The sequence below is a fragment of the Panicum virgatum genome, chromosome 6K (assembly GCF_016808335.1).
Source record: "Panicum virgatum strain AP13 chromosome 6K, P.virgatum_v5, whole genome shotgun sequence".
NCBI lineage: Eukaryota > Viridiplantae > Streptophyta > Magnoliopsida > Poales > Poaceae > Panicum > Panicum virgatum.
The window spans coordinates 977396-991347 of NC_053141.1; the positions used below are offsets into that span (position 1 = coordinate 977396).

The 13952-nt window shown below is 46.3% G+C and overlaps 3 protein-coding genes across 6 annotated transcripts; all 3 read left to right on the top strand.

The window, feature by feature from the left end:
* Window positions 1–1832: 1832 nt before the first annotated feature.
* On the top strand, window positions 1833–6937 carry LOC120711126. 4 transcript variants are annotated; one of them, XM_039996542.1, is made up of 4 exons: window positions 1833–2315; window positions 4252–4413; window positions 4700–6375; window positions 6456–6937. In XM_039996542.1, exon 3 carries the CDS (start codon window positions 4768–4770, stop codon window positions 6091–6093), a length of 1326 nt encoding a protein of 441 aa, XP_039852476.1. In that variant the 5' UTR covers window positions 1833–2315; window positions 4252–4413; window positions 4700–4767; the 3' UTR covers window positions 6094–6375; window positions 6456–6937. The 4 variants fall into 4 exon arrangements, with proteins under 4 accessions (XP_039852476.1, XP_039852478.1, XP_039852479.1 ...); XM_039996544.1 differs by having other exon boundaries at window positions 4700–6371; XM_039996545.1 differs by having other exon boundaries at window positions 4700–6367.
* A 450-nt stretch (window positions 6938–7387) lies between these two features.
* On the top strand, window positions 7388–9885 carry LOC120711125 (protein artemis-like). Its single transcript, XM_039996541.1, has 3 exons — window positions 7388–7759; window positions 7842–8029; window positions 8117–9885. Exons 1-3 carry the CDS (start codon window positions 7450–7452, stop codon window positions 9608–9610), a joined length of 1992 nt encoding a protein of 663 aa, XP_039852475.1. The 5' UTR covers window positions 7388–7449; the 3' UTR covers window positions 9611–9885.
* A 434-nt stretch (window positions 9886–10319) lies between these two features.
* On the top strand, window positions 10320–13241 carry LOC120711129 (protein mago nashi homolog 2-like). Its single transcript, XM_039996548.1, has 3 exons — window positions 10320–10538; window positions 10603–10779; window positions 13016–13241. The coding sequence occupies exons 1-3, from the start codon at window positions 10467–10469 to the stop codon at window positions 13079–13081; spliced, it is 315 nt and encodes a 104-aa protein (XP_039852482.1). The 5' UTR covers window positions 10320–10466; the 3' UTR covers window positions 13082–13241.
* Window positions 13242–13952: the final 711 nt, after the last annotated feature.

Genomic DNA, 13952 nt, shown 5'->3' on the forward strand with positions numbered 1-13952 from the left:
AGCCGATGCAAGAGTCGTCCCGGGGAGTCGACCACGGCTCGGACTAATATTTACACGTGTTTGTGCATGCAAGCAAATCATCGAAAGCACGTTTGCACCTTCCTGATCAGGTATAGGTCAGGTGGCACGCCCTGCATCTTCGGAAGCGTCGGCGTGTGCCGGATTGCGGGCCGTTGACCGATGGAGCAGTGCCTGCCAGCGCCCCGGCGACCTCCCGGCTCTTCGTGTTGTCTGTCGCTACTCGCCGGTGGGTTTTGACCGACAACAGCAGGACCCTCGGCAGACATGGGCGACGACCCTCGGACGCGGTACGGCCCTTGACTGGGCATGACCGCCATCATCAGCACCCTCGATGCCCCGACTCGACAGCACGGCACACTGCGCACCTCAACATCAACCGCCACACCACCGACTGGAGCCACAGAGTAAGGACACGCCCTGGACATGGCTAAAGGGATTCGCAAGGACGACAACCACGCCCGGCGCCATGCTCTACTGCACTCGGCGGCAGGAACCGCCAACTGTTCTCCCCCAATCCGGGGAAGAGGAGACGGTTTCACTGCTCACGCACGCATGTAACCCTTCCCTCCTTGTATCTATAAAAGGAGGGAGGAGCACACGTTTGGGCAAGCACGGAAGCAGACGCGAACTCACTTTCGCACTCACAGCTCCTGATATTGGCACTCGCCTCATCTACCCCTAGCACATTCAGGGACTTAGGAGTTTCTCTCCCTCTCTCGCTTAAGATTGTACCCCCTTACTACAAGCACCACGGTGCAAGAAATATAGTGCTCCCCTCACTGCTGGACGTACGGCCTCGTCGGCCGGAATCAGGATAATCCCGGTGTCATTGTGTTATCTCTTGCATCAACCATGTAGGGATAGGGACACGCAGCATCATTACTAGTTGGTGCTGGGACGCGAGGTCCGGACACCGACACATTTGTACAGTAGTATCTAGTTAGGATTGACTATAGGTTGCAAAACTCTTTTGGGACAAGGGTTGCACATTAGAAAAATCATAATTGTAATTATTTTGAGACGGAGGAATATGCAATAGTTTTATTTTATATGTAAATTAGTTGGAATTTTATATTAAAATGTTAAGTTGTCTAATTCACTCACGAAAGAGGGTGACAGAGAGATGAGTTGATGCGACAGGCCCTACAGTCGCGCTGGTATTGTATGTATAGGGTGTGTTTAGTTCATTTTGCAATAACTTGTAAAGATGTAAACAAGGCATTTGAAGTATTAAATGAAGTCTATTTGCAAAACTTTTTGCATAGATGGGTTGTAAATCGCGAGATGAATCTAATGATGCTAATTAATCCATGTTTAATCAATAATTAGCGGATGGTTACTGTAGCATCACTGTTGCAAATCATGGATTAAGTAGGCTCATTAGATTCGTCTCGCGATTTACAGTCCATCCATGTAAAAAGTTTTGTAAATAGACTTCATTTAGTGTTTCAAATTAGTAAGATTCCGTATTTACGGCTTTTTTGTGTTTACATATAAAAATCTAAACAGGGCCATAGTAAGTACACGTACGGGCGCCTCTTCCTCTGCCGCTGCATCCCTGACTCTGCCTGCCTATCGTGATGTCATCTTTTCCTCTTCTAGCAATTCCTTCCCCAAGACTGCAAGACATGAGAAGACGTACTACTCTTCCCTTCCATGTTCCATCCTCGATCTCAATTCCCCAGTGGAGCTCATCTGCCTATGGATCCGAGGTCGTTGTCGCTCAAGCCCCCGCCCTGAAGATACGGTTGTCCGCTCGTTGCATGCAATTTGTCAACCCTAGCAGCTAAGGTCCTTAGCTTTCTCGACAGGGGCTCTACTAGATCTGTTTGTCTCTCGAGGTGAGATTGATCCCCCAGCCCGTTAGGGCACCAACCGTCTTCCTTGTCGTCAGGCCCACAAATCCAGAGCGCATGGGGGCCGGCCACTGCCATGATTGGTAGGTTGTCTGGTGGCCGGCCGGCCGGCCGGCGGTCAGTGCGGTCACACATCCATGAACCGCCACATCCGGATGCGGTGCCGACGACCAATAGGCTTTGGCTGTACCAATCCCCACCACAGTGTTATTGCATCTGTTCTTTTGCTTCCTGATTTTGCCATTAATCTCTTTATTCATCACATGGCATCTATCACGTTGATTAGATTTATATTGTGGAATTAAACTCATTTGTCCGTCTATGTTGATTTCAAGGGAAAAAAAAGGCAGACTCCAGCCATTCAGTTACAAACATACAATCCCATGAAGACCATCACAAAGACAAAATCGACAAATTCACCGGGGCCAAAGCTACTAGGTGAGGGTTGTTCATTCATCTGTTGTGCAATTTGTGTCACAATATTCAACATTTTGTTTCTTCCATGAATTTTATGCATGGTTGCTAACTTAGAAATACCGGTTCATTGGATCACATAAGCGCATCCTAATATTTTTATAATTTATCCACACAATGGTTTCGATCTGATTTCTTGCTTGATGCTTGTCAGTTGCAGTAACTAAGAAGGAATAGGTACTTCTCGACATATTTTTTTCTATTTAACTTAACAAAGATTTGATTCATTTTCTTCAGCATCAGATATTTATATAAAAGGGATCACCTATCTAATAATAACCACTAATGATGGATGATGACGGCTTGGCAATTATGAAATATTAGACATTGATATCTTTCCTTTTATGAGTTGCGCACCTTATAAATTAGAAATTATTTTGGATTCACAACAATATATGTTCATCCTTGAATATGATGACTCGCTTATTTTTTCATTATGCAAAAAAAATTATTAGAGGTCTCATGATGCGGAATTTTAAGACGACTTAACACTAACATGTGCAATATGATGTCTTTTTAAGCTGTCTTATAGTAGATCTATAATTTCTTAATTTGTGCAAATAAAAAGGAATATTATAGCAATGTCAACTCGTTTTATAGTAGAGGATTTGGTCTATGATGCGTGTTTTAGGTTTTCATTGGTTTGATTTTGTTCCCTTTGTTGGACCCAGGACGCATTACTCATCCTGTGCAGGCAAGGAAATCCCCTTTGCTTGTTTTTTATGTTTTCTTTTCTATAAATAAGTGAAGAACCTAATAATAAGGAACTATCTACTGCATCTTTTGCTCGAGCTGCTCTAAATCTGCCAGCCTCACACATGCATGTATACAGTATACACTCTCACACCCATAACATATTCTTTTTCCCTAATTAGCTATGTTCTTTAACTGCTTGTATAGCCCATATCCAACAAGCACTTGACGCACACATGCTGATGTAGCAGATGGATTGGCAACGTAGAGATAGCTAACTCGCCCTCCCTTGGAGGCTCTGAGTTGTTAAGATCTCATCTATTGCTTAAACAGAATGGTTTCTGCCGAGCTCCTTAAGTAGCCGGCTGCAACAAACAATCTCCTAAAAATACTGTCAGTTTATCCTCCTAAACAAACTTTGTAAAAGTCTAACAAGAATGGAAATAATCTAGCCACTAGATGTCGCTGGTTGAGACTTCTTCTTGAGCCGAGTGCGCCTATAGGTGATGCCCACGAAAGCGTCCGCAACACATGCATACAAAATAGAAATATCATCTGATGTTTAAGGGTATTCTCGTTGCCTTCTCTTCCTCGCAGACAAGGGCATAAGTTTAACCAGTTGGGACCTCGACATACTAGCAAGCTAGTCGCACTTTCCAATGCAGTTAGTTAGTTTAGCATTACATAATATAACACTTGATTTGTGTAGCTACTGAGACTAGGATGAAATCGATTGTTTGTTGGCCAACATCCCCCCCCCCCCCAACACACACACACACACCCACACACCCCACCACCATTCGGTTCTGGCTCCACCACTGCATATAGTGGTTCCTTAGGTTTTAGGAGCTACCCTGTTTTAACCTTTCCATTTTCTGGAAGCCACTCAACCAAATCATCATGTGTCAACATCTTCTCTTTTGTCAACAGTTGCTCAAAGTGCCAAGCAAAGTTGTTAAAAAATTCATCCTTAGACACAGTTGCCGGTGGAGATAAGTCTTCTTATCCATAACATCTTTTCCCCCTCCGTTTCCCTAAAACACTATTTGTTATCAGGTTCAGAACAGTGAAAACAATGTGGTAGTCCCAAATTTCACATCTAGCTGTTTTATTTAGCCAGCAGCAACATTGTATAGATTTTACTTTTCTTTTTTGCAATTTGACTTTTGATGGAGGAAACGTAAAAAATGCATTCTTTTTAACTCAGGGAACAGATCATGAGGATAAGATTTTCTCCTGATGAAAGCACAGGACACATCACTGTGCTCTTCTATAATAATACATTCTCTATATTTGACCATTTATCTTTGGTTCTTCTGGATTATGACATCTCTATAGCTCACCTTGAATCAAGACAGCAACAACAGAGGTGCACAGATGTTCTTTCTCTAACTCCACCTGTCTGTCTATGCACGTCCAATTTATGCCACAAGTGCATGTTTTACTCCTTTCTGAGTCCATCTCATTTTTCTATCTTTCTTTCCCCCTTAATTTATGACTTGCAAGCCTACATACAGAAACATATCTTTGCAACAAAGCTTGCAAGTTGTGTATGTCATGCTGCCCTTAACTGAATTTCTTTTCCCGTGTTTTGGCTCTGCCAATTCTCTCGATCCGTCCTTTGCTAATTACTAAGATATTCGCTTCCTTGCCAGGTGTATTGTCGTGACAGTTATTCCCTTAAATTTCTGTTGTGACTACAAATCGCCATCACTCACAGAGAATGGAAATAATCATTCCTCATATCAACAGACATCTCCAGAAGAGAGCCTCAGAGACATCATCCTTATCACCAACCTCGCCATCCTCCTTATCACCAACCTTGCCATCAATTTTTTTCGTGCTTAATGCTCCAGATGGATCTCACAGTCACAGAAGATTGCCAGATAATTCATCGAGGCTACTGGAAGATAAATCCACCAAATCCAATAGCGTCTCCAATTCGGATTTCCTAGTCAACATCTTTACCAAGCCAAGTGGTAACGCAAGACATACTTCAAGAAGGAAGAGCAAAAAGAAAAGCAAGAAGCACAGTCAATGTTGTAGGAAACCAATGGATGGGCCTGAAGCTAAATGCACAGAGAGCAACAATGCTGCCCCTGCTGTCGATGTGTGTGATTGTGATGATTTGGCACTTTCACCTAAGCATGTTGGTGACATTTACTTTGAGGAAACTTTTTCTCCCAGTTCATCTGTTAAGGAAGCTTCTGAAGAGGCTCCTGAGAGTGACAATGATAACGGGTACCCTTGCTGCTCAGGTGGTTCAGCTTCCCGTGCATCTTACTGTGATGAGATGGAACTGTCCAGATCAGCAAGTTCGTTCCCTGGATCATGTGGACAATGTAATAGCAGTAACTTCAGGTATTTGGACAACGCTCAAAATTCCGTATTTACAGGGTCAACTCAAGAAACTTGTTTTTCTGGCAGTATTGTGAGTGGTAATCATGATAGCAAGACTCTGTTGATATTAAGAAATGAACGTGGACCTGATCCATGTGAAGCGACAGAATTTTCCAGCAATAAGAGTGGATTTGATGAGAATTGGCTAGAGAAGTCTGATTACGACAGTGGAATTTGTTCCCAAAATGGCATTGGTGCATGCAATGGAGTTCAAGCAGTCCATTTGTGCAGTGACACAAGCAGCGACAATGATTTCTGTCTTGTAGTATCTAGAAAGAGAGCCAGAAAAGAGAAGAAAATGTCATTGTGGAGGAGTTATGGAGAGTGTGCGTCAACAATTACAAATGTTCGAAATGAAAAATATGTTGGTCGGGCTCCTATGCCTATTGCTAAGGAAGTCACCACCAACAATTGGTCCTATAGACAAAATCATGTTGATAGGGTACATCCTCAGCATGGAATTGCACTAAAACACTCCACCAAGAATTTCATGCAAAGACCACGTACAGTTTGCATGGAGACCCAAAAAGGAGTTCAAGCAGAAGATTCCAAGGTAGGAGCAAGTCTCGATCATTTGACAGGCGTGAGAGAAAAAAAACTTGTGGAAAATCATCTAGCCATTTTGACAAAGAACAGCAGCTTTATTTAAGTAGGAAACTATCCAATGCTCTTCACAGCAGAGAATCAATCCATCATGAGATGAGATCAGTTTCTTCTTCTGAACCAACAACTCTGAAGTCGCCTTTGTACTTCAGAATCTGGTGAATCAACAGATATTACCGTAGGAGCTCTTTCCCTGCAGAAAAGAAGGCTGCTGGATTCCGTTCAAACCGATGATGCCAGTGAAACTATTTCTGGAGAATCATCACTTGGTATGGCTCCATCTGTACATCCCGCATCACTAGGACACCAAATTTGAGCAGGCATGTAGGTAATCGATTGTTAATTTAAGTTTGTACCTTTGCAATGCAATGCTGTGCAACTTATTTGGTTTTATTTAAACTTTGATAGGCAACAGATGTAGCCTGCAGCAGCACACATTATAGAGATTGATCTTATCATGCCCGTGCTGTTACAACCATGGCATCCTGCAATCATCACAAGGAACAGATGCACATTGTATTTCTTCATCAAAAGGTGAAACTAGGATCAGATTGGCAAAATGCAGAACCACATCCTGCAGGCCTTGAATCTCCTGTTTCACATCCCTGGCAACAATTCAGCAATTGAAGCCTTGCAGCGAGAACAGCAGAATAACTATTACGAACACAGATTGATGCGGTAAGGCAAAAAGGGTAAAATGGCCGCAACAAAAACATCCACCGCAACCATGTGATTCAAAACATCCGATTGAGTAGTCTGCACTAAACGTCTTTGCAAAGATGGTCCACGACCAGCGATAGCGATTACTTCTCTCCGATCTCACCCTCACTTGTTCCTATGATGATGAACGAATCCTTAACTACTACTCATACTGAAACATATTCACCTCCTTTTTGGCCTGCCGCGGGCTGCGGCCTCTCTCAGGCGCTGCGCCGCCGTGTCTTGGTTGTACTTGACTCGCGCCAGTTGGATCTTGCGGCATTCCGCCCGGTGTTTGTTGGTCCACCACTCAGGGTACTTGCCTTCCTTGAGGGTGCACGTGGCGCACTTGAAGATCACCTTGACGTCGGCAGCGACTGCTGCGGCTCGCCCGCCCGCCGCTCCCGCTCCGGCAGCAGCAAGGAGCGCCTCGTGGTCATCTTGGAACCCCATCGCCGCCGCCTTTGGCCTCTCCCCGTTGGCTTCTGCTCGAAGAGGGAGGAAAGAAGGGGCTTGTTGGATCGAGACATGGGCCTATCGACACAGGCAAAGCGTAGCCCAAACCCGCCCAAAGGCCCAGCCCAGACCAGCAGACTGGTCCCGCCTTCTGAAAAAGAAAAAAGAAAAAAAAAACTCCCGCCTTCCCTCTGCTCCCGCCCTCCGCTTCAAGGGAGCTGCCGCAGCCGACCACGACGGCGACGAGATGCCGGTCGAGATGCCCCGGGGCCTGCCGTTCGCGGTGGACACCTGGACCCCGGCGTCGGCGCTCAAGCGCCACCGCTTCCTCACGCACGCCCACCGCGACCACCTCGCCGGCATCGCCGCCACCTCCGCCGTCTCCGCCTCCTCCCCCGTCTACGCCTCCCGCCTCACCGTCCTCATCGCCCTCCGCATCTTCCCCCACCTCGACCGCGCCGCGTTCGTCGAGCTGGAGGCGGGCGCGCCGCCGCTGCGCGTCCCCGACCCCGTCGGCGACTTCACCGTCACCGCCTTCGACGCCAACCACTGCCCAGGTCCGGCCGCGCGCCTCCCCTCCTCCTCGTCCCCCTCGCCGATTCGGATGGCTGCAACCGACCTCGTCGTGGCTCCTAGCAGGCGCCGTGATGTTCCTGTTCGAGGGCCCCTTCGGCGCCGTCCTCCACACCGGCGATTGCCGCCTCACCCCCGACTGCCTCAGCGCCCTGACGCCCCTCCTCGCCCGCCGCGTCGACTACCTCTTCCTCGACTGCACCTTCGCGCGGTGCCCCCTGCAGTTCCCCACCAAGGAGGACTCCATCCGCCAGGTGACCTCCTGCTTGGCACACATTGCGACCCGATTGGATTTGGAGCTCCTATCATCTGAATTTCTCACCCAACTGTTCTGATTGCAGGTGATCAATTGCATCTGGAAGCACCCTAACGCGCCGGTGGTCTACCTCGTGTGCGACATGCTGGGCCAGGAGGACGTCCTCATCGAGGTGTCCAAGGCGTTCGGGTCCAGGATATACGTCGACAGAGACAAGAATTCAGACTGCCACCAGACGCTCACGCACGTCGCGCCGGAGATCCTCGCCGCCGACGACGCCGCGCCCTCCACCCGCTTCCACGTGATCCCGTTCCCGCGGCTGTCGGAGCGGGCCGCGGAGATCCTCGCGCTGGCGCGCGCCAGGCAGCAGCCGGAGCCCCTCATCATCAGGCCGTCCTCGCAGTGGTACGCGTACTACGAGCCACCGGATGGGTCGGCGGACCGGAAGCCGGCGCTGACGGAGCCGATGCGGGATGAGCTTGGGGTCTGGCACGTCTGCCTGTCGATGCACTCGTCCAGGGAGGAGCTGGAGCAGGCGCTGGGGATCCTCAAGCCCAAATGGGTTGTCTCCACGACGCCTCCGTGCATGGCAATGGATCTGAGCTATGTCAAGAAGAACTGCTCCCTGTCCCGGTTTGGTCCTGATGATCCCATCTGGAAGTTGCTCGGGATACCTGATGGGATGGCTACTGGTACCCGCAAACAGCAGGCAGCGCTGGCGGTAGAAGCTGTAGGGAAGAGCGAGGAAGAGTTCAGTTCTTGTACTGATGACCGTGGCTCTGATGATGACAATCAGGTTGAGGCTGCAAAACCAACGCTGGTTGATTTTGAGATCAGAGTTGAGCCACCAGTGACGCTGTTCGGAAGCGCGAGGTTTGGATTAGTCCTGCACGAATCTGAAATGTGGGAACATGAGTATCAGAGTGTTGAGATGATTGATAATGTTGAACTTGAAGCCAAGGACCCTGTTACTGAAATGGGGCTGTGTAACAATAGCAAGCCTGGCCCTGATGACAGTGTTGACGTAATTGATTCAACTGAAGTTGCAACAAAGGAGCAGAATTCAGTCTCTGAATCTGAGCTGTTGAAGGACAGGAAGCCTGAATATGGAATTGAAGTAGTTGATCTGACTGAAAATGGAAGGAAGGAGCTGAGTTTGTGTGCAGATCCTGAACAGTGTATGGATGACAAAGGGAAAGGGGAAGCTGAATTGGTGGAAGCCCAAGAACAGAATCTGACTGTTCGTGCTGATTTACGGGAAGTTTGCCAGCATAAGGTGACCGATGAAAGTAAAAATAGAATCCAAGTGACTAAAGAGATCTCAACTGTGCATGTCACAGTTTCGGCTACAATCAACAAGGAGGCAACAGAGAATGAAGCAACTACATCAAAAACCGGAAAGAGCTCTGAAAGGGCGAGCGATCCTTCAACCACTGTTGGATCATCAAAGGTCCTTAATGCGAACCTGAGACGGCTGTACAGATCGATGAACGTGTCAGTGCCGCGGCCACTGCCGTCACTGGTTGAGCTCATGGGGGCCTCCAAGCGACCCAGAGTTTCCCAAACTGTGCAGCTGTAGGCTTGTAGCAGATTGATTATTTATTTCTATCGATTCAGATCCCTGCTGAACCTCTATTGCTAGTTAGCTACTTGAATTGTGGCTGAACAATTAGTTCAGATTGATTTGGTTCTAACAAAGAGGCAATTTTGCCATTTTCCAAAACAAAGTGGGAGGAAAAAAACTTTACATCGACATGTGTAAGCTTGCAGTAGACATGTGTAAACTTTACAGCAATGATGTACTTCACTGAAGAAACTCTTGTTCTGAATCCACATTTCCAGCAATTTCCTACACCGATGCTATTCACTGTGGTTTGTGGAAAACTGCATGTCTGTGACAGAATTGATATTACAGAATATAGATTAGCTTCCATTCACTCCAAGAGCCCAGATGTGAAAAATGGTGTGTATGATATGAAATTGGAAGTTGATTGATGCTTTGCTAATTGTGTGTCAGAAGCAGATTGCATTCCTGCAGGAAGAGGAAACACTCTTTCCTGAAACCTGCATAGTAAGTTTGCTCTGCTATTTGTCTTTGCATAATAATTATTCTATTGGGTGTTTTGCAAACTTGTGGAACAATTTGACTAAAAAAATGTGGACGCCTCAATGCCAAGTTGCCAACGATGGCACCAGGCACCAGCAAAAGGAACAACCGAGTCGCTTTTTTTTAATAGTTAGAACAATCGAGTCTCACCTGAAACTGAAACACTCCGATGGATATTTGCAGAAGAGTCCTTTGAGTCGGCGGCGAGTTCTACCTGCGGTACTACGTGGGGCACAAGGGCAAGTTCGGGCACGAGTTCCTCGAGTTCGAGTTCCGCCCCGACGGCAAGCTCCGCTACGCCAACAACTCCAACTACAAGAACGACACCATGATCCGCAAGGAGGTCTTCGTCTCCCCCTCCGTCCTCCGCGAGGCCAGGAGGATCATCCAGGAGTCCGATGTTAGTCCGATGTGGCTCCGATTCATCCACCATCCCGTTCGGAATTTGACTTGATTGCTTGCAGATTATGAAGGAGGACGACAGCAACTGGCCGGAGCCCGACCGCATCGGCCGGCAGGAGCTCGAGATCGTCATGGGCAACGAGCACATCTCCTTCACCACCTCCAAGATCGGCTCCCTCGTCGATGTCCAGTCCAGCAAGGACCCGGAGGGCCTGCGGATCTTCTACTACCTCGTCCAGGTTTTCCCTCAGCCCCACATTCCTCCCACAGCTGCCTACATTGTTCGTTTGGTGCGGCCCTCCACAATTTTGGTGACTACAGTAACTGGCAATACTCACGCAAATTCTTGTGTAGCTTCAACTATTGATGACTTGCAGAATTCTTGTGTAGCTTAGCCCAGCATTAGGTTCATATTTGGTACAGTACAGACTTGGGAACCTTGTTATGGCCATTGGTATAGTGGTAGTCCTTAATTGAACTGATTAGTTGCTGACCAGCTAATGTTAATTGCGTATTATGGATATTGGGGTAAGTTCATATTTTGTTTTAATAACTGGTGACTTGTGAGCACAAAAAGAGCGTTTAAATCAAGTTTCAACAATTTTAGATAAGCAGTCAGTCCAATACTGTTATTTCTTTTTTCTTTGGAGGAAAATGTTGCACCTTAAAGTCCTGAAATAATAGTCTTATACTAATGGAAGAAATTTGTAGGATGTAAATGTGGAACAAGAACAGGAAAATGTTGAACAAGAGATCGTATAGTTGTACTTTGGTAGCATTGATATAACTGTCATTATTGAGAAGCTATATATCTGCTCTGGATAATGTCCCCTGGTTCTCATTACCTGGGATCGTGTAAGTTCAAACTGGATGCAGGGGAAAAAACGAACAATGGTTTATGCCTTTTCTAGTACCAACTGCGCTTCAGAAACTTAACCACTTTACATTCCTGGCCTAACAATCCAGTTAGATGTCTGAGAAAGATTATTGTGTTAGTCTGTAGAGTTGATAGATGATTGCTGGTTCTTTAAAGTTTTCCCCAATATTCTGATCTTCATACTCTAGAATTTTAGATAGGCAATGAGTCCAATACTGTTATTTCTTTGGAGGAAAATGTTGCACCTTGAAGTCCTGATATAATAGTCTTATACTAATGGAAAAAATCTGCAGAATGTAAATGTTGAACAAGAAATCTTATAGTTGGACTTTGATTCTTTGGTAGCATTGAGATAACTGTCATTTTTTAGAAGCTATATATTTGCTCTGGATAATATCCACTGGTTCTCACTACCCGGGATTGTTTAAGTTCAAACTGGATGTAGGGGAAAAGACGAACAATGGTTTATGCCTTTTCTAGTACCAACTGCCCTTCAGAAACTTAACCACTTTACTTTCCTGACCTAACAATCCAGTTATATGTCTGAGAAAGATCATTGTGTAAGTCTGTAGAGTTGATAGATGATTGCTGGTTCTTTAAAGTTTTCCCCAATATTTTGGATTTTCATACCCTAGAATTGTTGAGCTCTTACAGTTGAGCATCGTTTGCATTTCAGTCAATGTTCTTACGGCGTTAAGGCGAGTTGTGGCGAGTCACCACCGCCTAGCCGCCTAGGCGGGCCAAAATAGGGCGCCTTGTCGCCTAGGCGACGCCATAAGAACATTGATTTCAGTACTATTTTCAGGAAATAGTTTCTGGTTGGTAAACAGCAGCTGGGTTGGTTTGGTGTATCTGAATTTCGCCTGTGAGTTAGGTAGCAAAAATAAGAACAAAAAATCATTATGCCTCTGTTGATGGTTGTGTTATGTTCTTAACTAGTTGTATGACTCTCCTTAAAAATGCCAAACGTTGCTGTGATTATATGAGTACAACTTTAAATTTTTGTTGGTTTTTTAGTGAGGATTTTCATGGTTGACTGCATGATAAATTCTTGATTGTATCATTGTAGAGCTGATGGTTATTCTATTTTCTTGAAATTCAATCAGATGCTATTATTTGCATCTTGGTACTTGCTTTGTGGAATATTTTAGGTTGGATAAACAGACAGTTGGTTTGTTGCATCTGAAATTGGCAGTAAGATATAGATATGTAGTGGACTTAGAACTCTGAGGTGGGTACAAAGATAAATATTTGTTACGTCTGTATTGTTCCTGCTATGTTGCTCACTGGTTATGTGCATTTTTAATTTTACTACTCTCTTCTGGCCTTTCGTTGGGCTAGCTTAGTGAATCATTTTCATGTTTGAGTACATTAAATTCTGGATCATTGTCGTGGGCTTGTAGTTTGAACATGGTCCAAGAGCGTGCAATGTTCTGGATGTGTTAGCCAATCTTGACTGTCTGGTTTAAATATCTATGAAAACTTGTACTTTTTTTACAAGAAAAAAAAGGCTTTGTTATTATTTTGTTGTGCACAGGACATGGTGCTGTAATTGAAATGTATTGCTAACTTATTCCTCCCAATGTTTTTGTCTGCAGGATCTGAAGTGTTTTGTGTTTTCGCTCATCAACCTCCACTTCAAGATCAAACCAATTCAGTCCTGAGCTCCATTCCATGCTGTTTCTTAACTGTGTTGTGAAACTGCGAGTGTTTTAAGAGAGAACCCTGTACCATGTAAGTAAGATCCTATTTAGATTGTGATGATGTGTTCGGGTTGTGGAGCACTGAGTGGAAGTGGAACTTTGAGTTTGCCTGGGATTGCTATTTGGGTTGTGCAAACTGCCGCGGGTCTCTCCAGTACCCTCCTCTGTCCGTGACGCCTTGGCAGATCCTCACTGGCATCGCGCGATGGAAGAGGAGTACGCGGCTCTTCTTGCCAACCAGACGTGGGACCTCGTGCCGCGTCCGTCTGGTGGCAATGTGGTGAATGGCAAGTGGATCTGGACGCATAAGCGTCGGGCTAATGGCACACTGGAGCGCTACAAGACTCGCTGGGTTCTCCGGGGGTTTACTCAGCGGCCTGGCGTGGACTATGATGAGATCTTCAGTCCAGTGGTGAAGCCCGCTACTGTGCGCACGGTCCTCTCGCTTGCGCTCTCGCGCTCTTGGCCTGTGCACCAGCTGGACGTGAAGAATGCGTTTCTTCACGGCACTCTGTCAGAGTCTGTCTACTGCTCTCAGCCAGCCGGATTTGTGGACTCGAGTCGTCCGGATATGGTCTGCCGGCTCAACAAGTCTCTCTATGGTCTGAAGCAGGCTCCTCGGGCTTGGTACTCTCGGTTCGCCACGTTCCTGTTGACACTGGGGTTCACCGAGGCCAAGTCTGACACATCTCTCTTCATCTACCGCCGTGGGGATGAGACTGGATATCTGCTGCTCTACGTCGATGACATTGTGCTCACAGCTTCTAGTCAGTGGTTGCTTTAGAGTGTCATCTCCTCTCTGCAGCAGGAGTTTGCTATGAAGGATCTGGGT

Bases quoted from the DNA above. Each gene is read 5' to 3' on its own strand.
- LOC120711129 (XM_039996548.1), top strand. From the start codon at position 10,467: ATGATCCGCAAGGAGGTCTTCGTCTCCCCCTCCGTCCTCCGCGAGGCC. The intron at 10,539-10,602 runs GTTAGTCCGATG...GATTGCTTGCAG, and splicing joins GGATCATCCAGGAGTCCGAT to ATTATGAAGGAGGACGACAG. The intron at 10,780-13,015 runs GTTTTCCCTCAG...TTTTGTCTGCAG, and splicing joins TCTTCTACTACCTCGTCCAG to GATCTGAAGTGTTTTGTGTT.
- LOC120711125 (XM_039996541.1), top strand. From the start codon at position 7,450: ATGCCGGTCGAGATGCCCCGGGGCCTGCCGTTCGCGGTGGACACCTGG. The intron at 7,760-7,841 runs GTCCGGCCGCGC...GGCTCCTAGCAG, and splicing joins CGACGCCAACCACTGCCCAG to GCGCCGTGATGTTCCTGTTC. The intron at 8,030-8,116 runs GTGACCTCCTGC...TTCTGATTGCAG, and splicing joins AGGAGGACTCCATCCGCCAG to GTGATCAATTGCATCTGGAA.
- LOC120711126 (XM_039996542.1), top strand. From the start codon at position 4,768: ATGGAAATAATCATTCCTCATATCAACAGACATCTCCAGAAGAGAGCC.